Source organism: Chelmon rostratus, chromosome 1, assembly GCF_017976325.1.
Source record: "Chelmon rostratus isolate fCheRos1 chromosome 1, fCheRos1.pri, whole genome shotgun sequence".
NCBI classification, from domain to species: Eukaryota; Metazoa; Chordata; class Actinopteri; order Chaetodontiformes; family Chaetodontidae; genus Chelmon; species Chelmon rostratus.
In genome coordinates this window covers 3,506,461-3,530,495 of record NC_055658.1, presented here as the reverse complement: position 1 = coordinate 3,530,495, position 24,035 = coordinate 3,506,461, and the positions used below count along the sequence as shown (strand labels likewise).

The 24,035-nt window shown below is 42.4% G+C and overlaps 1 protein-coding gene across 3 annotated transcripts; it reads left to right on the top strand.

Annotated features, from left to right (window-relative positions):
* Positions 1–23,819, top strand: vps35 (VPS35 retromer complex component). Of its 3 annotated transcripts, none has more exons than XM_041938949.1 (18): positions 1–73; positions 4,206–4,304; positions 6,194–6,290; positions 8,009–8,132; positions 12,759–12,941; positions 13,182–13,401; positions 14,191–14,274; positions 15,206–15,315; positions 16,005–16,101; positions 17,742–17,890; positions 18,243–18,450; positions 19,199–19,354; positions 19,733–19,855; positions 19,945–20,124; positions 21,174–21,413; positions 21,809–21,952; positions 22,226–22,416; positions 22,921–23,819. In XM_041938949.1, the coding sequence occupies exons 1-17, from the start codon at positions 71–73 to the stop codon at positions 22,403–22,405; spliced, it is 2,397 nt and encodes a 798-aa protein (XP_041794883.1). In that variant the 5' UTR covers positions 1–70; the 3' UTR covers positions 22,406–22,416; positions 22,921–23,819. The 3 variants fall into 3 exon arrangements, with proteins under 3 accessions (XP_041794883.1, XP_041794874.1, XP_041794866.1); XM_041938940.1 differs by having other exon boundaries at positions 22,226–22,427; XM_041938932.1 differs by having other exon boundaries at positions 22,226–23,819.
* Positions 23,820–24,035: the final 216 nt, after the last annotated feature.

The window sequence follows — 24,035 nt, the reverse complement described above, 5'->3', positions numbered from 1 at the left end:
GGCAGCATTAATGTGAGTCACATGACAGGCCAGCCTCTCCGACTGATCTGATACACATCTAATAATAATCATGGTAAGCACTTTTCTAAATACAGCATTGTTCTGTGCATTTGCATCTTTCATTCGGATACCCGCATGTGTCCAGCCTCTGTCAGTGCAATCGCAAGTGTCTACGTTAAACTGATCTAAAATCAGACTTGTACGCGAGTGGTACTATGGCCTAACGCTTCTGAGGCAACGTTAGACAGCGGCTAGCTAGGCTAACAAGCTACCAACTGATTGCAGGCGAGTAGTTAAGTGTTTTACTTCATTTATTCGATTCTAGCTATCTATAAGACACTCTTCACGTCCTGATACACCACGTTATGTGTTGAGCCAGTAGATATAATTTCTGGCACATTTCTGGTACAAAACAGGTGACGTTGTGACAACTACCGCTAGCTGTTGTTAGCCTGCTCTTCCGCTTTGCTGTGTCATATTTCGCTGAAGCTAAATGTTGTGGCTCGAACTCGTCCGGTGTAAACAAGAAGGAATTGTATTAGCTGGTTTGCACCAGTGTTATGCCCAGACTCCCAAAAGGCCAGAACATTCTTATTTCATACATGTTCACGGATATATTTCGAGCGAACATGCATGCGCCACACGCCAACATTTAGATGAGTTACACGGGGTTTGATAGCGCTCCCATGGGAAGTGCACCTGAGAAGCGAAGTTGGGGGCTCGGTATGAACAGCCAGGGTTCAGCTGCTTCGGTTTAACGAGTGACCCTGCTAACTGGAGACTTTCAGCTGAGTGTGTCTGGTTGGCGTAACGTTGATTACGACAGCTATTGAAAAGGGGAAGATAATACGTAGCTGTTCTCGTGAATGCCTCTTTGTGTCGTTTTTCACTTCAGTGTGCAAACATGCCAGATTTGACTTTGGAGTCCTGTTTGAGGAACCGTGACACGGACCAATGCTCATTCACTGAGCGGTGCTTGTTGTTACCGAATATGTTAATGACATTAAGAGATCAAGTTGCTCCATTTTGTGTGGGTTTTCCTGAACTGATCATCTGCACTCTTGTGCTGCAAATGACGATTTAATATCTAGACCAAGCATGTCAAACTCAGTCCATTAAGGGCCGTGTGGCTGCAGGTTTTTGTTCCAACCAAGGAGGAGCACACCAGGCCAACCAATCGACATCAAGGAATCACTTAGTTATCAGCTGAAGACTGAGATCAGCTGATTAATTGATTCCAGCCAGGTGTGCTCCTCCTTGGTTGGAATGAAAACCTGCAGCCACACGGCCCTTTATGGACTGAGTTTGACATGCCTGATCTAGACTAAACTGTGTACATAGTGTGAAATATTACACATGTAGTGTAAGTAGCCTACATAGCCTTAAGGCTACCACCAGATGTAGTTATCTGATTTTAGAAACAAGTCTGTTAAACAGCTGCTTTGTTGCTTTCTGATAATCAGTGAAATACTGAAATGGTCTTAAGTGGACAGTGTGGTCATAAGTTGATCTGGATGCCTCCTGTATGTAAGAGATGTTTGCTCTGTGTTGTTTTATGCTACGTCTGCAGCACCATATTGTGGTGATGGTGCACTGGAACAGTCTCCTGCCTTTCACTTATTTTCCCACAATGTCATGAGTTTTCAGTTAAATTAATGCATAGAAGGGCTGAGTAGTTCCTCTGCGTGGGACGTTAACTCAAATAGGCCCCAAGTATAGGTTTATTAAGAGGTTTCATTAGCGATAGACATTCACAGGAAGAGCAGCGTGGTCTCTTCCTGTTTTCATCCCGTCCCATAACAAAAAGCAATGTTCAAAACACAACTGACCCTTCTTCACATTTTTCAGTTTGATTGCTTTCCTTGCCACCTTTCCTTGAGTCCTAATCCCTCCCACATTCATGAGACATTCATGGGATAGTATGGCACAGTTGCGTCATCTGTCTCTTGTTTTGTTATAGCCTAACACTGTTTGTAGAGGCTTGCTCCCGGCATGGTGTGTATATTCCAGCTCCATGTCATGTCCTTTTTTATATGTCCTGGGTGCCAAAAAGACTTCCACAAAGGTTCCACCTGTGCATCCTCGCTCACAGCTTCTCCAGCAAGCCTCGTCTTCCTTCACTCCTCTTTCCTTGAAATTGAGACATTCCTCAAGATGGCTGGCTGAGATAGTTTCCCATGTTGCAGGCAGGACGGAGGAGAGAGGAGGCTCAAAGTAGAGAAATGAGAAGTGCTCTAAGTGTTAGAGTGTGACACGAATCAGATATACATTGACACTGTAATGAAAAAATAAAGAGGCATTCACGAGGACAGCTACGTGTCCTCTACAACAAGCACAGATGCAGTCAGCTAAAAGTCATCAGCTAACAGGGTCACTATGCTATAATGAAACACCTGACACCAGTTTTACACAGGCCTGGTCACTGTTCAAGCACATAAAGGCTTTGGATGAGATGACGGGCATTAAACATTACTGGTTGAAACATCTGTCCCAACACTAATTTTATACATTGAATCAAAACATTGGAAAGTATTGTTGGCCTTTAACCTTTTAAACACAGTAAGTTTGTGAAATGTGAAGCATATTTTATTGCTCCTTGAAAATAACCAGGTAATGTGATGTTGTTGAGGTCCTGCCAACATTTTGTTTTTTGTAGTTCAGTCCCTTGGGGCAAAGTCAACTTTTAAGAAATTTAAACTAGATGAATACAGTATTTTCCATTTCAAAAATGTTAATAGCATTGCATTACAGGGCAATGCTTTTTAAAAACTTGATATGATAATACCTTGATTAAGATGTCCATGATACAATATTAAAAAAGAGAAAAAACTGAATGTGCACAGCATTTTTTATAGATATCAAATTAGTTTTTAGTGCTTTCCTTCTTTCATAAAATAAAATAGAAGTAACCGGCCATGACCTAAAATTGTCATGAACTGTCTTTGGCAGTGATTGAATGATTGAACCATCTACAATTTCAAAACAAAAACAATGCAGCAGACAGCAGCAGTCCTTTTCTAAAATAATTAAAGAGCTGTTCCATCAGGTCACCACGCCCATGATCAGTTTATGTACTGGTGAGTTTAATGGTCTCTGTTTGGTTGTCAGGTCAGCCGTGGTAGTCAAACTACAGTGAAAAGATGCCGCTACACGCCTCACTCAACCAAGCAGGCGGGGCGTCCTACGATCAAACCCACTTATGATGTAAGGTTTAAAGTGTGTGCAAAACACTTTATGGGTGGAGACAGTTGTCCTCTCTCACAGCTACGTCCATATTTTGTGCATTGTCTGTAACGACAGCATTACCATGATGATTGTTGTCCCTCATGTGGAGCTCCCAACTCCAAAACTGCAGATTTCTAAAGCTCAGCTGTGTTGAGTCCAGTGTGTGATTGGAAAAGACGTTCCGTCTGTAGGACAAAACTTTTCATTTCCCATTCTCTGCTCATAACACGAGCTGTGACTGTAACGTAGCTCTGAGGAGCTGGTGAAGTCCACCCATCAGAGGTTATTGAGATGGACTCTGCTTCTTTGAGGCTCTGTGTCACTTTAGTCTTTTTCTCTTGGTACAGAGCTGCTGTCACTGTCACACTAAAGTGTGGCCTTTGGTTCCAGCGTGTTTACTAACCTCAGAAGTCCATCGTTCATATATTTATTCACTGATGCATCCTGGTGTTTCTTCGGCTCTCGGACTGGTCCGGGGAAACAGAGGTCCAGATGCTTCTTTCAGGCTCCATTGGCCTGGCTGAAGCTTTGTTGTGATTTGAGCTTTTCCGGGTGGCGATGTGCCAAATGGCTTCTCATGTTTGATGTGCTTCTTGTAGTGTAGTTGAGCATCGTCGCCATTCTCAGTTCTTGAAATGGGAAAAACGAATTGCTGCCAAACATCAGCTCTAAAAGTCGATGGAGCATCTTCAGTCTCATTTTCTCATTAGGTTTATTTTTGCTGTTCAAACAAAAACAATACAGTTTTTTTTTTTTCAATAATGAGAGATAAATAACCATGTGACGTCATGTTAAAAGATAAATTGCGTCACAGTCCCACAGTGGTATCGAGCCATATTTCTATTGCGAGATTCGGTAAATCATCACATCTCAATTGTGAAATGACTTTCCTGATTTATTCTGCAGAATTATGTGAGTAATTGCTAGTAGATCAAGCAAAGGTTGAAATATGTTGTGTCACCATTGTCCTGTTTTTACAGCCAACCACACAACAGTCTCCCCAGGATGAGCAGGAGAAGCTTCTCGATGAAGCTGTGCAGGCTGTCAAGGTCCAGTCCTTCCAGATGAAGCGATGTTTGGTAGGATGACTTCAGTTTGTTAAAAATATCATTATGGTTGCGATAATTGTTTAAACCACTGCTTCTCACCACTGTTCTGTGTACTGCACCCCTTGTGATGAGATGACCAGCCTAAAGGACCCCTTGAGGTGCCATCTTGAGTACACATTTTCAATTCCACATACAACTTTTCTTTAGGAAAGCTGATTCCTCATCATGCATTAAAGGGCTCAGTGTGAAAAATACCTTGTTGTACCAAGTTCTGATTTAATTTAAGGGTATTTTCCCCTTTGAGAGAGCTGGTTGCAGACCACTGAATCACTGCCCACATCTCAGTGATTAAATAGTGATTCATATTCCTTACTGAAGTGAAACAAAATGCACATTCAGTCTGATTACCAGGATACCTTTAGGAAGCAGCATTTGTTCATACTATTGGTGTACTAGCAACTGTGCTCACGACCAACCCCTGGACCACTTACCACTCCAAATCCCTCCTTCAAAACACAGTTTAGTATTGGGCTCAGACTCAAGGAAGACCATTCACATAAACAGCCTCAAAAGCATGGGGTGTCATAGGCTGCTATTCATTGTGAACGGGACCTGGCTTTGCAGCCCGGTGCTGCTCTGTGAGCTACGTAGATTGAAAAGGCTCTCAGAGGCACTACAGGGAAAAGCTGAGAAAGGCTTAACTTTATGCAAATGTCCTTGGATGCAATGAAATCCACAAGCTGCAATATTTCAGTGTCAGGGTTGTCAGACTGCCTAATACCCCAGCCAGACACCACGGAAAATCCGATCCTATGCCACCATGCTGTCAGAACTTTGCTGAAATCTACCATAAAACTTACTTACTGTACATGTCCAGGGAGAATTGATATGTATTAGTGAATGAACAAACACAAATATGAACAATGGATTGCATGGTTCCCTGCAATCAAAAATGAAGAGACATGGACACAATAATGCCATGACTGTAGCATCTTCATGATAACAAATATACAGCGTCTTTGTTCATACAAACCTGAATACATAATGGAAACACATAGTGAATACAGGAGCTTTCATATAGGGCATGTGGCTGACTGGATGGGTCTAAGTTTTTGAAAGGATGAGGCACATATGAGGAAAATTTTATTGTAAGAATGCTGTTCATCCCTTCAGAGTTCCACAGACAGGTTTTCCACTGTCAGAAGTTGTGGATTGTTTCTGGTATCTGCTTCTGTTTTTGGTGTCACCTCGGTTGGGGTTCCAGGCGAGATGGGGTGATACTAAACAGGGGACTGAAAGCACTGCTTACTACTGATTGGTCAGTGAGAATCATCGCTAAAATCGTCACTTGTGCATCCTTCGCACTGATGGCAACCACAGTGTTTATATTCACTTGACCCAGATTTTAAGATCTGGCAGCCAACAAAACTTTAAATGGAAAAGATATTCTCCGTTTTTCCTGTGTGTTTGTGCTATGTTGAAGATGATGTCACAGTATTTTCACTCTACATCACTATTATGATCAGCTGAAGAATCCCGCCTACATTGAGGGGGTACCAGCTGCAGTGCTTAATGAAATTGGGAAGAGTGCCTGGCACCAAAGGGGTGTGAAGGCGAGTTGAGCCATACCACGCAGAGATAGATACTTTCTGTGTGTTGGATGGGTTTCTTAATGAAGTTCTATACTCAGGAAACACTTTCCACCATTTCATATGTCATACATATTAACATTAACTAAATTAGTAAATTTTAAACTAAAGTTTCAAAGATAAAGAGTTGCCCTACATCTAAAGTGGTGTGCAACGTGTACACAGTACATGTGATTTAACAGGTATTCCTTTTTTTTTTTTAAATATAGAAATGTTTTGGTTGTGATTATTTTGCATGTTCATAGTTTGATTCTGTTGTGCGGTCTGCAGGACAAGAACAAGCTGATGGATGCTCTGAAGCATGCGTCTAACATGCTGGGTGAGCTGAGGACCTCCATGCTTTCTCCAAAGAGCTACTATGAACTCTGTATCCTTTCCTGTTGCAGGTTAGATGTTGGATGTTGTTTGGAAATGGCACTAAGACAAGCACAAGCTTGTAATGATACAATGCTTACTTCACGTAGCTATGTCATATTGTAACAGTGGACTGCTAAATGTTGCTGTTAAATCTGAACCTGTTTGACTGTCTAATAACTAGTCCTGCCAGAAAAAACATTAAAAAAAAAAACAAGGTTTAAGTCAAGTATTTCACACAAATGTCTCATAAATAAAATGAACTAAGGTTATGTTGCATCCCAAAGGTCAAAGGTCAACTTTACTTTGACATGATAATGTTCTGCAAAAACACTTTTCTGGCCAGTATTCAACACCATAACTCAGGAATAGAAGGGGAGATTGTGATTTTGTCAGATAGTGAATTGGTGACACTAATCTTGGCTGCCCACCTTGAAACTGTGCTGATTGTATAGATCTTGTCTGTGTGTGAAGCATTCACATTTAAAATGTATGGGTTCTTTGCAGCAACATCCATATTTGATGCATAACTTGTTTGACATGAGTTGCTGGCATCAAGTTCAGAATAACCAAATATTTACAAAAAAACAGTAAAGTTTATGTGGTAAAATATTAAATATACGGTCTTTATGTTTTCAGTTAAAGGATAACTTTCGTTTTTTACAACCTGGACTTTATTTGTAGCATTAAATACGACCATTTACTCACCCAGACAACTTTGGTGGCATTTGGAGTCGTTTTGAAGAAATTAGCCCCAGAGGAGCGGCGCGTATATCCGTATAATGCGAGTAATCGGGGCATCCATGCGCAGCCTCTATATAACGCATAATCTGCGGCGAAACTCGTTCATATTCCAATATTTTGTTATGATATGCTGGTGCTATTCCCCTCTGAGCTAGCGGTTGGCTAGTTTAGCTGTAGTTTGGCACAGCTATGGCTCGTTATTGCGTATTCGTAGCCGACCGCAGAGTTAGCTGTGTTGTGGCTGGCCGCTCGCAGCGCCCGGCGTTCGGTAATGACATCATCCACGTCAGAGGTAGTTGTCTAGAGATGCTGGATGTTGATAACATGCCACCACGGGCATATTTAATGCTACAAATAAGGTCCAGGTTGAAAAAAACGAAAGTTATCCTTTAAGCATATGTCAAAAAGGATTAGAAAATCGTGCCAAATTTAATTCATGTTTTACACAGCATCCCAATTTTTCCTTCTTTTCAAGCTGGGTTTTTGCAAGAGAAACGAGACATATTGCATGAGCAAGCTAGTAGAAACTGTTCCTACTGCAGTAGGGTCTTGGGCTTCTGTTTTGACCACGCCAAATATTATGGACAACCTGGCCCAGCTTATGTCAGTTATGTCATATATATGTACAATTAGTCCCAATTCCCCCTTCACATTTCTCTGTGGTTGCTCATGTAAGCACCACATGAGTCCTCTAGCAGAACTGTGGAGACCCCAGGTGGCACCTTTTCTCATTCAGATGAATGCAGCATGGTTGGGTATATTTGGTACATGAGCTCACACAGCTGTCAGAGCTGAAGTGATTGTGCAGTTAGTTCTGAATGCTACGCAGACGTCGGTGGCCTATGCACTGCTGTGCCTGAATACATCCTTTGTCGACCCTTGATGGAGGACTGAAGCTGAAGCTGCTGTGCTGTTGATACGCTGCAAGCAGTTGTTTTTGTGGTTAATTCATGGTGGGTTTGCACTGGTCCCTAACAGTCTCTTCAGATATGGCCATCTCTGATGAACTCCACTACCTAGAAGTGTATCTGACTGATGAGTTTGCCAAGGGACGCAAGGTGGCAGATCTCTATGAGCTGGTCCAGTATGCAGGCAACATCATCCCCAGACTGTGAGTATCACCTTAACTCAACTTTCATCAGGCGTGAAGGAGCTTCAAAAAGTATTCAGACCATTATTTAACAGTGAAGACTGTTTTACTTTCACCTGCACACCATCCATTTTAAAATATTGTTGTAAGCCATAAAAACCATTAAAGCTTTTAAACACAAACAGTACTTACTCTGCATGTTTTGATGGCAACATTTATTTAAGTGCTGACTTGACATTTTCTTTTACATCAGTGGCAGTTGTGATTTTTGGGCTTATAGTCACTGTCACTGTTTAGCCTGGTGCACTAAGCTTTGACTATCGCAGACTGTTACATTTACAACAAATTAAAATCAGGCAGAAATTTAAACAGTGAAATCAGAGAAGGGAAAACTACAGTAGCTACCTAGTTGTCATTAGGGATACAGGATACAGGAGGTGGCTGATATTTCATTGGCTGATAAATACGAAAGTTTTTGTTCCGATAATGGACTTGCAGCGGAGCCTTGACTGCCAACTAGAGAGAGAGAGATGCTACTAGAAGCTTGGTTTTGCCTTTCTTTCCTCTTCTCTGCTCCTTGTGTCGCTGCTTGTTTGCACGAGGGCAGGACTGCACACACACACACGCAAAGAGAAGACAGCAGAGCAGAGGACAGGTGTGGGAGAATGAAACGGGCATGAAGTTGTATTTTACTTGAGTCAACGCCGACCATGCTTGTTATCTATTAGTGCAACAACATCAGGCACTGAGACTGTACCAGCAGTTTATCCAACCTGAAATTCCACATCAGTGCATCTCCAGGTGGGGCTGGGTGGTGTTGAAGGCACTGTGTACTAGGAAGATGATCCTCCTCCTCAGTATTGTTCTGCCTCTCCTTATCCTCTGTCCTCCCCCTGGAACAGTTCTTGGCCTCCCTCAATTTCCTCTTAAGCTCCCTGTGGACATCCTGGAGCTCCTCTCTGTCTCTTGGCATGGACACTGTCTTCTTCCTGTGGGGGATGTCTTTGTTTGTCCATGGTTTGATATTTGGAAAACAGCTGATCTTTTGGTTTCTTGTCACAACACTGTATTTTATACCAGGTGCATTAGCTTGTTGTCCAGTCCACTGAGTGGGAGGAGGGCAGAGGAGCTGTATGCCCCCCTTCAAGATGGCATTTATGAGCTCCAGACCAGGCTCTCAGACTTCCATGTTGCACCATCCACATACAGTGGTAGCTTTTCCACGGTGGTTTGGCTGGAGCTCCCCCTCAGGGTTACTGTAGTAAGCTCTGCTTCAACCTCATAAAATCCAGTGTGCTCTTCTCATTTCTGAGAAGAGTCACAAAGACTCCTCAGCATTCTATACGTATACACTGAGGAATGAATTCTCTTACTGTACTTTATACCATACAGGGGCTGGTTTGAGAGTGATCTATTTCAACCTGTGTCAGAACTCATGGAAATATTAAGCATGACTTACAATTAAGACGATAACTTCTTTGTGATCCATCATTTAACATCTTTCTGTCACTCAGCTGCTGTCATTGACCTGCATATATGTTGACTTCATTAGCTGATGTCTCAGCCATAAAGTATTGGATAGATGTGATCAGCTGTCACTACTGGTTAACAGATGGTTCATATGAGCTGTGGCCAAAACCATTTCTCTTCATTTCTTATTTCCTCCAGTTTCTGACAACAAAAACAGAAAAACATGGAAATGAGATAAAGCTGTATCGGGAATTCTGTTTTTTGTTCCGTATTTAAACACAATATAGGTCACAGAGAGCTGGACTTAATGGAAGTTTAATGGGCTTTACCTGGCTGTGTGGCAGTCAAGTTAAAAAGACAATCCTGAGTCTTGACACAGCCGCTCACACAGCTGTTGTCATCAACTGTATTTGTGTTGATTGTGTTAGTTAATATCATGATAATAAGATAATATTTTGATATCCACATCCCCCACTTGTATGATTTTTGAGCTTTGATTAAAACACTAGGCAGTTCCTCTTTTGTGCCATTGTCTGACAACAGAAACAAAATATTTAGACAGACAGACAGACAGACAGACTGTGCAGCAGCAGCGTTACACACAGTGAAATAAGTGAAAATAAGACTATAAAGAACAAACTATACATAATAAAAATATAAAAATAGCGAGCAGTAAAAAGATTATATACATAACAATAATAAAAAAATAGCCAAATAGTAAACAGTAGTAAAAGTATTGCACAAAAAGAATATCAAATGCAAATGAATATCAAAATAAGAATATCAAAAGCAAATGGCAGTGAAAATAAAGTGTACCGTGACTGTATATAATAAAATATCGAAATAGCAAGCAGTAAAAAATTATATACATAATAATAAAATATCAAAAGCAAACAGTAGTGGTAAGAAGTATTGTATTATTATTATTATCTTCAGCTGTTGTTGTACAGTGTAATGGCATGTGGCAGGACAGATTTCCTGTATCTGTCCCTTCGACAGCAGAGCTGTAGCAGCCTGTGGGAGAAGGTGCTCCGCTGTCTGTCCACTGTGTGATGGAGAGGGTGCTGATCATTGTCCATGATGGATAGCAGTTTATTCAGCGTCCTCCTCTCCACCACAGTCTCAAAAGACTCAAGTCTGAGTCCGAGTACAGAGCCAGCCTTCTTGATGATCTTATCAAGTCTGTTGGTGTCGCTGGCTCTGATGCTGCTGTCCCAACAAACAACAGCAAAGAAGATGGTGCTGGCAACAACAGACTGGTAGAAGATCTCCAACATTTTGCTGCACGTTGAAGGATCTCAGTTTCCTCAGGAAGTAGAGTCTGCTCATCCCCTTCTTGTACACAGTCTCTGTGTTGGATTTCCAGTCCAGTCTGTTGTCAATCACCACTCCGAGGTATTTGTAGTCCTCCACCTCCTCCACCACCTCCCCTTTGATCCGTAGTGGCTGTGAAGGCGTCTTCTTCCTCCTGAAGTCGATCACCATCTCTCTTGTCTTGCTGATGTTCAGCCTCAGGTGGTTCTGTTCGGACCACTCGACAAAGTTGTCTATCAGTGTCCTGTACTCCCCCTCCTCTCCCTCTCTTATACACCCGACAACAGCTGAGTCATCAGAGAACTTCTGCAGGTGACATGACTCAGAGTTGTACTTAAAGTCAGTGGTGTATAAGGTGAAGAGGAAGGGAGAAAGCACAGTCCCCTGCGGAGCTCCTGTATCACTGACCACCACATCAGACAGCCCACTGCCCAGACGGACAAACTGTGGCCAGCCTGTCAAGTAGTCAGTAATCCAGGAGATCACTGCGTCGTTAACACCCATCCCCCGCAGCTTCTCACCCAATAGCAGAGGTTGAATGGTGTTGAAAGCACTGGAGAAATCAAAGAATGTGATTCTTACAGTGCCTCCTCCACCATCAATATGCATATGGGCTCGTTGCAGCAGGTAAATGACAGCGTCATCGACTCCGTCATGAATAATTCCGGGTGTTCAGTCAGTAGTTTAGCGGTGGTGGAGCTGATGAGGTTACAGGCAACCGCTGCATCAGCTGACGGGGAGATGTAAACAGCGATAGCAATGGTGGACGTGAACTCCCTCGGTAAATAATACGGGCGCATTCCCACAGCCAGCAGTTCAATGTCGGGGGTGCAGAGACGTTCCTTCACGCTAACATGTCCGGGGTTGCACCACCTCTCACTGACATAAAGTGCAAGTCCGCCACCCTTCTGCTTCAAACTTTTGGAAAAGTCTCTGTCTCCCTGTACCAAACTGTATCCTGGGACCTCAACGCTGCTGTCCGGGATGTGCGAGTGCAGCCATGTTTCACTGAAGCAAAATAAGCTACACTCACGGTCTTCACCAGCGCTGCCAGCTTGTCCGTTTTATTCCCCAAAGACCTCACGTTCCCCGTTATTATCGCTGGGACCACTGGTTTGTGTCTTCTCCTTTTTTCCCTCCTTTTTACTCCAGACCTGCAGCCCCGGCTTCTCCTCCGTAACTCCTGCGGGACCACAGGTCTGTCTCCGGGCAGCAGCACGGGTCTACACAGCACAATCAGCTGTTCGCGCCTGTAAACAATGCTGCCACCACTGCCGTTGGCATAGTTCCCAGTTACAAAAAGTAGGGAAAGTAGAAGAAAAACACGGAGAAGGGTAGCAAACTTAAGTCCAGACATTGTCACAACTCTAACGAACAGGTTGTGATTGATCAGAAAACCGAAAAAAAGAACAAACGGACAAATAAACGAAACTTAAAAAACACGACGGGAGCTGCTGCTACAGGCTGCCACCTGGGACGGCGCCAAACGCAGTGTTTAAATGAGAACAACTACATCTTGACTTTGGTTGCAGACAGTAGAACACAGTACAGGTCATCACAGAGAGCCGGAGGGACAGAATGGAGCTTGAACAAGCTAATTCTCGTTAGAGTACCTGTTGTCTTCTCCAGAAGAAGCATGTTTTTCGGTTGGGAGAGGACAGGAGGGTACTGCTGCTATTGGATTATCATCTGATATAGAGTCAACTTTAAGCCTGCCCCACATATGACACCTGCAATCCAATTAAGTTCAGCATGCTTCCTCTCGTAAATAGATGTCACACTTGATACTGATTTTTGTTTTGTAAGTGTTGGCAAATATGACCTTCTTATCAGAGCCTCTTTGCCTTGCCCGTCTCTCCACAGCTACCTGCTAATCACCGTGGGAGTCGTGTACGTCCGCTCCTTCCCCCAGTCTCGTAAGGACATTCTGAAGGACCTGGTGGAGATGTGTCGTGGTGTCCAGCACCCACTCAGGGGCCTCTTCCTCAGAAACTACCTGTTGCAGTGCACCCGCAACATACTGCCAGATGATGGAGAGCAGTCAGAGTAAGCAAGTCAAACGTTTTCTCTTTGAGTGTTGGTGGTGTTGAAGTGGTTACTACAGCTGCTAAAGTGGACATTTCTTTTTATGTCCAGTTTAAACAGCGTGTTGGGCAACAGCACCACTGTGCTTTATCCATACCTGCAGTTTAGATGCCTTGTTTGACAGACATACATTTTTTTAACCTAGGCTTTGGATATTTTGACGCGGATCCCTGTTCTAAACTTGTAGCCTTTGCTCCACAGGGGATCAGAGGAAATGACCGGTGATATCAATGACTCCATCGACTTCGTCCTTCTCAACTTTGCGGAAATGAACAAGTTATGGGTTCGAATGCAGCATCAGGGTCACAGCCGAGACCGAGAGAAGAGAGAAAAGGAACGACAAGAACTCAGGATTCTGGTGGGCACCAACCTGGTTCGCCTCAGCCAGCTGGAGGGTGTCAATGTGGACAAGTACAAACAGGTGTGTGTTTGTGTGTGTCTGTTGTGTCCAATTTTATTCATTTTTGTGGTAATTTAGCTTCTGTTAACACTCATTTCCTCTCATGGTTAAGTAAAATTAGAATTAAATTTTCAGAGTGATTTATTTGAGTTTATAGCTTTATAGTTTGTAGTTTCTGTTTCCTACATCCATTATATTGCAAATCCTTTGTGGCTGACATAATGTGTGCGATTGGTAAGGGCAGCAGGAAGTCTGTTGGACTGAGAGTGTGCTCAGCTTTCCTCTGCAGAGAGGCTGCTGAACTGAACGCACTGGCAGGGGGTGCATTCCAGTAGCTCTGCACAGACCGCTCATTGAGAATCGCCGATCTGGCACCAAATCCACGCACAATAATTACTCACAAGCATACAAAACAAAGCAGCCCAAGAGCCATGATACATAAAAAGACCCTGCACATGCCCGCATCAAACATGTTTTCACATGGGTTGAGCACACACATTTTACATTACTGATGACAGCTATTAGGTTTTAATTTGATTGTATGTATTGCTTGCATCATTCATTACCACATCAGAAATGCTGCTGTGTGTTTATTCGAGACCGCTCCGAATTAGAAATTGTGTGGAGCTGAGGCCTCTTTTCAGAGAGTGCATTAGCAGTTTGTCTTGTCAAGCCTGCATAACCTGTTGAATCGTTCACATTATGCTGCTCTGGAGCCCAAACATTGTGAGCATTAGAATGCTTTTGTTAGCTATTTGAGTAATTTGGCATCTGTCTGGTGAAACACTTTTTCCTCTTTTCTCTCCACAGATTGTTCTTCCTGGAGTGCTGGAGCAGGTTGTGAACTGCAGAGACTCGTTGGCTCAGGAGTATCTAATGGAGTGCATCATTCAGGTAGAAACCTGGGATTCAGTCTGCTCCACAGCGACCTTATTATCTGATATTGGCCAATACCTGACCAGTCCACATGAAATATAGTTTCTTTGTCAAAGTTTCAAAAAATAAAAATGTCACTTTTTTTGAATTTTTTGCTCACTCAGTCATGTAGTGCCACAGTCTCTGGTTTTACTTTACATAGAAATTATCCAAATTGATTCCATGCATTCAGATTTTTAAATTTTAATAAAATTTCAATACTCTGGAGATACCAACCATTAAAGTATCAGAATTAGTATTGGGAGAAAAAAGCTTGGACTGGTGCATCTCTAGTAGTCCCACACGGTACTTATGGTTACCAGCCGACACCCCTTGACAGCCCTGCCCTTGACCAGGGTTGGATGCAGGTTGGGGGCTGACGGGCTTTAGTGAACTTGCTGAAACTTTATAAGTGATGGAAATTAATTTAGTGATACTGGCATTACACTGAGGTGAAAATTAGACGTATCTGCTCATTAATGGATGTTTTTCAATGCAATCCTGTGGGTCACCAGTGAATTGTACACATTTCACTGCAGACAACTGAAGTGGCATGGTATGAATGGATCCAGCCCATGGAGTGGACTGGCATGACATGTGTCTGCAGTATGGAGGGGGTATTAATCACTATGATTGGCTACAGCAGAAGAGTAGACAAGATTGCGCTGTTGCCGTCACTGCTAAAATGAAGATACTTACATTAGTGTAAAAAAGTACAAAAAGCGTTTTTTTTTTTATTTTAAGAGATAATATTTAAATAATCATTCGAAGACAAACTCTCTGTGCCAGCCAGCCCTTGAATCCAGAATAGTGCCAGACTGAATTGAACACGGTCAGTTGTTTGAATCTTCAACCTTTATGCTGGCTTCATAGACACACTCCCTGAACTGAACGTGTCTTGTCCTGTAAGGTTTTCCCAGATGAGTTCCACCTTCAGACCCTGAACCCTTTCCTACGTTCCTGTGCTGAGCTCCATCAACACGTCAATGTCAAGAACATCATCATTGCCCTCATTGACAGGTACGGTTTGATTTATTGTCAATTAATAAAGCTAATGGAAATATATATTCAGTTACTTTGAAATATGCTTTTGTTTTTTAAGCTGTTTTGCAGTGTTGGATTGTGTTAAAGTTGAAATCCAGTGCAGAGTGCTCACACACGGTAGTAGTCGGCAATATCAACTTAATGCTCTGTTTTAGCTTGAATATGGCCCCCTTAGAAAAAAAAACACTGACACACACACACACCCCTATAAGATAAGATAAGATAAAACTTAATTTATCCCCAGCCGGGGAAATTTGGGCATTGCAGTAGCATGTGATAGTAGTGGGAAGAAAAAGGGCAACAGAGACAAAAAAAAAAAAAAAAAAAAAAAGTGGACTACATATATCTATAACTGCTGATACTCAGCAAGGACACTATCTGTAATACTCCAGACTATGCACACTGCTGACAGATGGGTGGTGTCTCAGGGTAAGTCATAGGTTTTTGGGGTTTCAAGGGTGGATAGTATAGGGCTGGAATGATATGCTGATCTCCCTATTTGATATTTTCACCATACTTTGGTGCTGAATCCATTTGTATTTCAAGTATTGTGATTCGATTCTGCAATTTATTGCAGTTTTTGTATCTCTATAAAATTGGACCAGGTTCTGTAGATAATGTATTAAAATGACTCTCCAGTGAGAATATCTGTTGTTGTTTTTCAGACTTGCTCTGTTTGCTCATCGAGAAGACGGCCCAGGCATTCCAGCTGAGATCAAACTGTTTGACATCTTCTCTCAGCAAGTGGCCACTGTCATTCAAGTGAGTTACGTTGAGTTCACGTGGTCTATAAGTCTGTACACAGTCAGAATGCTTTTTTAAGTCCCATTCAGGCAGGATTTATTTCTCAAGATGAGGTCAAGTGACTTTGATCTGATCAGTCATTTAAACCCCATTAGCAGTGCGTTTATAGTTTTTCTCTCCCTGCTTCACTGGTTGCCAAACACTTTTTTTTAATTCAAGATCTTTTTTATTGAAGTTTTGTCGATATAATAAATGTGCAGCACTACATAGGTGTTACAAAGACAGAAAATGAATCAAGGTGTACATCAATCACGGCACGCACAAATAACATATATAAGAATAACATAAAATAAAATAACAATAAATAAATCCCTCCCCTGTCACTGCCAGTTCACTAGTCACTGTATCAGATCATTGTATTACCATATGTAATCAGAGAGTAAAAAGTGTAAAAAGTTGAGCTGTATTCAAGGGCCAAGTCATTACAGGTTCTGGAATGCTTCTAGAAAGGGACCCCATGTCTTCTGGAACTTCTTTTTAGATTGTTGAAGTGAGTATCTAATTTTCTCCAATTTAAGGCACGACATGATGTCCTCTGCCAAACACTTCTTACATGGTTTATGTATAAATTGAATGCAGTCACATTAATGTGAATCAGCTGTACTGGCCAAGTATGTTAAAGTGCTGGAATGAATATTGTATAGGGGGTTTACACCATACACTGTGCATGCAAGTACACACCTCTATGTCCTCTGCTTAGATTTCCACTTGAAAATGATAGCTTTATGCAACAACATTTATGTTAAACTGTAGTATATCATCAGACGTTGTAGTGTTACAGGATTAGTACAGGGGTTGTTTTGTGACAATACATTGGTTATATGACTGATTAGACTGTTATGAGTGTTTCAGCATGTGGAGAGGAACTGTTCAGATGCCTGGTTGGTTTGATGTATGTTGCTCTGCAGTGCCTGCCAGACTTTGAAGGTGTGCAAGTATTGATGATTGCTTTGTAAATCTGGATCAGGAGCACCTGTGGCAGGTTGAACTACTATTAGCTGAGCTGAAATTCTGTTGTGATTTGTCTCTGTCTTTCTCTGTCTCTGCATGAGGGCAGGCCTGAGCTCTGGTGGAGAGAATGAAAGCTTTAACTTTATTCAAGTTTATATGGCAACCATGCTAGTTACCATACGTGCAATAAAGCCAATGTGGGTAAAAAGGCATTAGGACTAATTTTTCAAACACCTGTTCAACAAGCATAAAAATACAAAATCAATGTTTACAGCTGTTTTCTCCGCCCTCTCTCGTCTGTCACCGTCTTCTATCACAGTCTGTTCCCCCCTTAAGTAGTGTTTCCCTCCACCCTCCCATACTGTTGCCCTCCACAGTAAGGCAAGGTGATGGTTAGGAAACACACATCAGTGTGGAAACAGACTTCAAGCTTGTTTTATTACACATCAGCAAAACTGTTTTAGATCCAACATAAAATGAAACACTGTCACATGAACCATTCTGTGGTGCAGGACAAAAGAGAAACTTAAATCCTCTGAAAATTAGATTCATCATCCATTCTAAACAGGCTATCCCTCCCGAACTGTGCTGACTTCGAGTTTGAAACAAACGTTGCTCGTGTTTTCACTCTATGATTCCTCCTTCAGTCTCGACAGGACATGCCATCAGAGGACGTGGTATCTCTTCAAGTCTCTCTCATCAATTTGGCCATGAAATGCTACCCTGATCGTGTGGACTATGTAGATAAGGTCCTGGAGGGTACTGTGGAGATATTCAACAAGCTCAACTTGGAACAGTAAGTCCTCCAAGTCCCAACACACTGCAGTTTAAGGAATTCAGTGGATTTGGTCTGTGCTGAACGGTCATGAGAAGCCTGCAGCATTATCTGTGTGTTCAAGGGAGTGAGTTTAGCAGTTAGTGGAGATTTGGCCATTATTCAACATTTTTCAGTAATCCCTCCAAGCTGTCAGGCTTAAGAAATGTCAGACAGTAGAGATGCAGTTTCCAAGCTAGTGGTTATTTTAAAACATAAAACTAACCCTCAACTTTAAGAACTTGACATTTTCAGAACAACACTAGAAAGGAGGTGAGATACAAATTCAGTCTCCAAAGAAATAACACTTTAACCCTTTCCTTTCCTCCTGTAGCATAGCAACCAGCAGCGCAGTGTCAAAGGAACTCACCCGGCTTTTGAAGATCCCAGTGGATACCTACAACAACATCCTGACGGTGCTGCAGCTCAAGCACTTCCCGCCGCTCTTCGAGTACTTTGACTACGAGTCGCGCAAGAGCATGAGTTGCTACGTGCTGAGCAACACGCTGGACTACAATACCACCATTGTGGCACAAGAGCAGGTCAGATCCCTAGCTACCTCATATGCACACTAACCTTTTCAACAAAAGGAATGGTGAATGTGGTACCAACTCCATCCCCAGACAACATCGATATTGGACAATTCCACAAAATCCTGATTACTCTTGCTGTGAACACTTCAACATTCAATGTTTATTTCTACTGTATCTGTGCCAGTTACAGAACTGCCAAAGTGAGCAAAGTTAGGCCAATTAAACACTTGGTTAAGGTTAGGGAAAGGTCATAGGTACAGCTGGGGAAAAAAAGCCACATTAATTCTGGGTTTGTGACAGTCATCTAAGTTAGACGGTCTACACAGCCATACACCACCCGCCCTTCACTGCCACTGAGCATTGGCAGTGGATATAAATTGGCACTCCACAGTTGTTCAATGTGAATGTCATTTCTTAGTAATGACCTTAAGCCAGGTTGTAGGCTTGACTCGTGCAGTTAATGGGAGCACCTGCACAGATAAGTGGTGTAGGTTTAGAGTTTTTGAAGTAGTGTCAGATGTTACCCTTTGATAGCACCCCAGGAACACTAGATGGATGTATCAGACTGTGTCCTCCTTTTACCACGTCCTACACTGACTCCGTGGTCAGTTTGGCTGGTGTTTGCGTGTCACTGAAAAAGAGACGGCTACTGAGTCCTTCTTCAATTTTCTTCACTCACTCAGCCCAAAGCAGAAAGACATTTTGTTGCAAAGTGACATCAAGTGAAAACTGCTCCCTCTCTCTCTGGTTTCTCCAGGTGGACGCCATCTTGAATTTGGTATCCACGCTGATACAGGACCAGCCAGACCAACCCGCTGATGATCCCGACCCTGAAGACTTTGCTGAGGAGCAGAGCCTTGTTGGTCGTTTTATCCATCTGCTCCACTCTGAAGATCCTGATCAGCAGTACCTTGTGGGTTCTGTCTTCAGCATTCTCAGCACAGACATTTTACACATTTGTCGCTTGTTCTAGATATACTACATACTATCCTGCTGCTGCTGTGCTTTATATTACTGCTGACTATTTTAGAAATTGTGCTGTATCATTTACTTTGTAAAGTATTTTTCCCTCCTTGGCCAGTTCAGACTTGATGTGTACCATGATGGATTACACATGTCCATTGATTTAGATTTATACTGTACAGAAATGAATAGAAACTGAAAGTGTGAAATCACAGCATGTTTTCAAAATGTTACCGGATTTAAAAAGGTCATGTCTTTCATGTGTTTGGCCACAATGTCTTTGCTGTTAGCGCTTTTGTTCATTGAAGTCAACGTTCTGTGTTTTCAGATTCTGAACACAGCCCGGAAACACTTTGGTGCAGGGGGAAACCAAAGGATCCGCTACACACTCCCTCCTCTGGTGTTTGCTGCCTACCAGCTGGCGTTCAGATACAAGGAAAACTCCTCACTGGTGTGCAGACATGCTCTTTCAACACTTGTCACATGCTGCATTTGTAGTCTTGCCTATTATTAAATATTGTGCAATTTGTCTTCCATCAGGATGATAAGTGGGAAAAGAAGTGCCAGAAGATCTTTTCCTTCGCTCACCAGACTATCAGTGCACTTATCAAGGCCGAGCTCGCTGAGCTGCCTCTTCGGCTCTTCCTGCAAGGGGCGCTGGCTGCAGGGGAGATTGGCTTTGAGAACCACGAGACTGTTGCATATGAGTTCATGTCACAGGTAGGATGTTTGTTAAAACTCTCAGTTCTTTGAATCTCTTGAGCATTCAAGCTTACACTGGCTATATAGTGAAAGGTCCAGACCAAACTAACCAAAGAACAGGTTTGAAAGTGACCTGAGGTAAAATCGTAAATGTCATCTTAAGGGGGAAAGCAGTTGCTGTTGCTCTAGATCAGGGGTCGGCAACCTTTACCACTCAAAGAGCCATTTGGACCCGTTTCCCACAGTAAAGAAAACACTGGGAACCCCTTTGACATGTCAAATAAAATAACGCTGCATATAATGTTTTTTTTTTTTGCCTTTATACTATGTACAAACAAACGATAATGTGCTGCATTTATGAAATAACTGAACAACTGCAGAGAAAACAAAATGACATTTCTGCGTGCAACAATAACATTTTGAAGTCCGACAAAAAGACGTTGGGTTGAAGGTACTTTCAAGTAAAATTCTCAATGTCTATTGGAGTCCTTCTTGCATTTCTGAAAAAAACACCAAACTTAACTTCTCCACCGGCAGCAAGGTAAAAATACCGTCCACTCTCTGCGTGCAGTCAGCTGTCAACCTGAATAATAAGAGGACTATTTCACTGAACAATGAAAAAATATGAATATATGCTCAATAATAGGCAATTAAAATATTAATCAAACGTGGTTAATGTGATTTCTGCTCCTGAACCTCAGTGCAGAGCGTCTGCACATCAGCGCTGTGCGCCGTCACCTGCATCGTATACGCAGGATTGTAAACTGTCATTTGTGAGCGCGAGCGATTTGTTTCAAAACGAACTAACTAAAATAAAATACTTTTCAGTTAAATGCTCATTAATTATTTTCGGGAGCCGCATCAGAGGGATGAAAGAGCCACATGCGGCTCTGGAGCCGCGAGTTGCCGACCCCTGCTCTAGATTTAGGAGATGATACCAATGACCAAACCTCTAGCTTTCTCCTTTTCACATCCTATGTCTCCTTCGTGTTCTTCTTTCCCTCCTCGCCCGCCTACCACACCTTTCCCATTTCTTCTCCTGCTTCCCACTACATCCCCCTCACCAGGCCTTCTCTCTGTATGAGGATGAGATCAGCGACTCCAAAGCCCAGTTGGCAGCCATCACACTGATCATTGGCACCTTTGAGCGAATGCGGTGTTTCAGCGAGGAAAACCACGAGCCGCTGAGGACTCAGTGTGCACTGGCTGCCTCCAAGCTGCTGAAGAAGCCCGACCAGTGCCGAGCCGTCAGTATCTGCGCCCATCTCTTTTGGTCAGGTCGCAGCACTGACAAAAATGGTGAAGAGGTGTGTTTCAGTCGGTTTGTTTTGGGGTTTTTCACACTTTTTCAAACATGCTTCTATTTGGAAAACTCATTACATCAACGCAGGAAACTAAATGTGCTGTGAGTACCAGCAGTATACTCACTGTGAGTAAATGCCATTCACATCAGATGGAGCTGGTAAGTCATGGTGGGAGCATAGGCACCCAACAGTTTGCCACAGTCAAGGTGTCATGGTTTGCAAAACAGTTTAAAATGGTGCACGTGGGGATGAAGAATTATGCTCTGTGGCACATCATTCGATGTCTCTGTGAACACGGCAAATTCAAGTGCATGTATTTAGTTTTTAAGAAGCATTTTTGGGGCAGTTGAATCTGTTTCCTCAGCTGTCACTGCTAACTCCTGATGTTGCATCTTTAGATCCGTGATGGTAAGCGGGTGATGGAGTGTCTAAAGAAAGCTCTGAAGATTGCCAACCAGTGCATGGACCCATCGCTGCAAGTCCAGCTTTTCATTGAAATCCTCAACAGATACGTCTGCTTCTATGAGAGGGAAAACGATGCGGTAGGCCACCTTAAATGTCAGATTTCTAAATGGTTAAGATGGCTGTTCCAGGCATTGCTGTGAGGAACTGTCAGACTGACAGAGACTTTAAATATTTAGATTTTTATAGTTTACTTTGTCTTTTGATGGAATTCTTACGTGTTGTACTCATTTGAGAGCAGCATCATTGTTTTTAACCTTCAAAACACACTTACAGCTGCCTCCATATGGTCTGTATATAGTCCATAAAAGGAACCCTTACACTGTCCACTGTCCACATCTCCACCCATCCAGGTGACTGTCCAAGTATTAAACCAGCTGATCCAAAAGATCAGAGAAGATCTTCCCAACTTGGAGGCGAGTGAGGAAACGGAGCAGATCAACAAACACTTCCACAACACACTGGAGCATCTTCGCCTGCAGAGAGAATCCCCCGAGTCTGAGGGACCTGCCTATGAGGGCCTGGTCCTTTAAAACTATTGCAGGTTGGAAGGATGTGAGTCCATCCATAGATATTTCACAATATTATGAATATAACTGCACACACACACACACACACACGAACACACACAATCCCATTCTGTAGGCCAGGAATAAAAATAAATGTCCAGAAGAGCTAAAAGAACTCACTCTTTCATTTTATTCTTATTAATTTTTCTGCATCAACACTGTCCCTCACGAGCAGAATCGTTTTCTGCAACAGGTTGGAGGTGTCATTCAAGTCTGTGCAAGCAATGCTGCACAACTCTTAGCCACCATTCCTTTATGAAGTCCTACTTGACCAATTTGTCTTTAACCTGTATCATTTTACTGTCACTAGTAGAGTGTCGTAGGTGTATCCACTGAGCCATCAACCCCTCATTTCACGTCTTTCCATACTGAGAAGTGAATGTATTAGCTGAGTGTATAAAAGCAGCAGAATCTAGTAGTGGTGTTAAATACGAGCTAGTTTCCAGCCCTGAATAATCAATAACTCTGCTGTTCTTCAGGACGGCTTAGGATGGGACCACCCAAACTGAAGACCAGACAAATGGAAGCACATGCAAACTTTGGCCTCACAGGAAGTCGTTCCCGTTAAAAACTGATGAATGTTTTAGAACAGAGCATCTTTTCATCCTGTCAGATTTTGACTGAGGGAACTTCAGTTAATTCAGTTCGTAATTAATTGTGCAGCATCTCGCATGATCCTCAATCCTTCAGCCATCCCAGTTGGGCTTTGAAGAAATGACAAATAACCTCTTAAATCTAGTCCTTTGTAGGTGCAAACAATGTCGTATTTCTCAAAAGATCCTATTCCTCATACTTCAGCAGTGCTTCTTTTTAATAACACCAGGTTTGTCTCCATCGCTCTATGGACTCAATTTCATGTATTAGTTTATTTCTGGACTTCTCACCAGTGGATCGACATGGTCAGAACCGCAGCATGTGTTTGCATGCTTCAGTGTGCTTGTACCATAAGGCCTGGTTTTCAGTTTACTCTATATGGATCCCACCAGCTATAATGTCTGTTGCTTGGTGACACTGTCCTTTCGGATGAATCTGTTGTGGAGGGGGTACAGCAGTCCTCAGGTTTGTATGCTAGTTGACAAGGTGCCATACTGAGTATGTAATGATGGACAGGTTTGTGTGTAAGATTTGGGAATTGTTTGCTGCAGTATCTGACACTGTCTTTCTTAGCTACTATTGTTGATTTGTTGGAGGCAGTACTGACCAATTTGTTTCCCCCCTTTTGAATCTGTATGTAAACCCACTTGTAAATCAGATAAAGAAAAAGCAGATTAAATAGCAATTATCATTGTCATTTGCTGAAATAAAATTGAAATTAACAATACATACTTGCATTTGTTAATTTTACACATGGCATATAAATATAATAAAATCGTATCATTATTAATATATTGAGTGACTGTCATGTATTATGGTCTTAAGTTACTATCTCTTATGTCCCTCTTTATGTGTTTCCTGAATTATAGTGACATGAATCTTTGTACACGGAGCATAAGATTCCTAAAGTTCCATACCTCAGTATTGTAGAAAATACATTTTCTTTCTCTCTAAACTTTCTGGTGACTTACTTGCACCAAACAATGTAACAATAAACCAC

What these genes read in the sequence shown, in the direction of transcription:
- vps35 (XM_041938949.1), top strand. An exon ending in ATCATTGCCCTCATTGACAG is followed by an intron (nt 15,316 to 16,004) that starts GTACGGTTTGAT and finishes GTTGTTTTTCAG; the next exon opens with ACTTGCTCTGTTTGCTCATC. An exon ending in ATCCTGATCAGCAGTACCTT is followed by an intron (nt 19,355 to 19,732) that starts GTGGGTTCTGTC and finishes CTGTGTTTTCAG; the next exon opens with ATTCTGAACACAGCCCGGAA.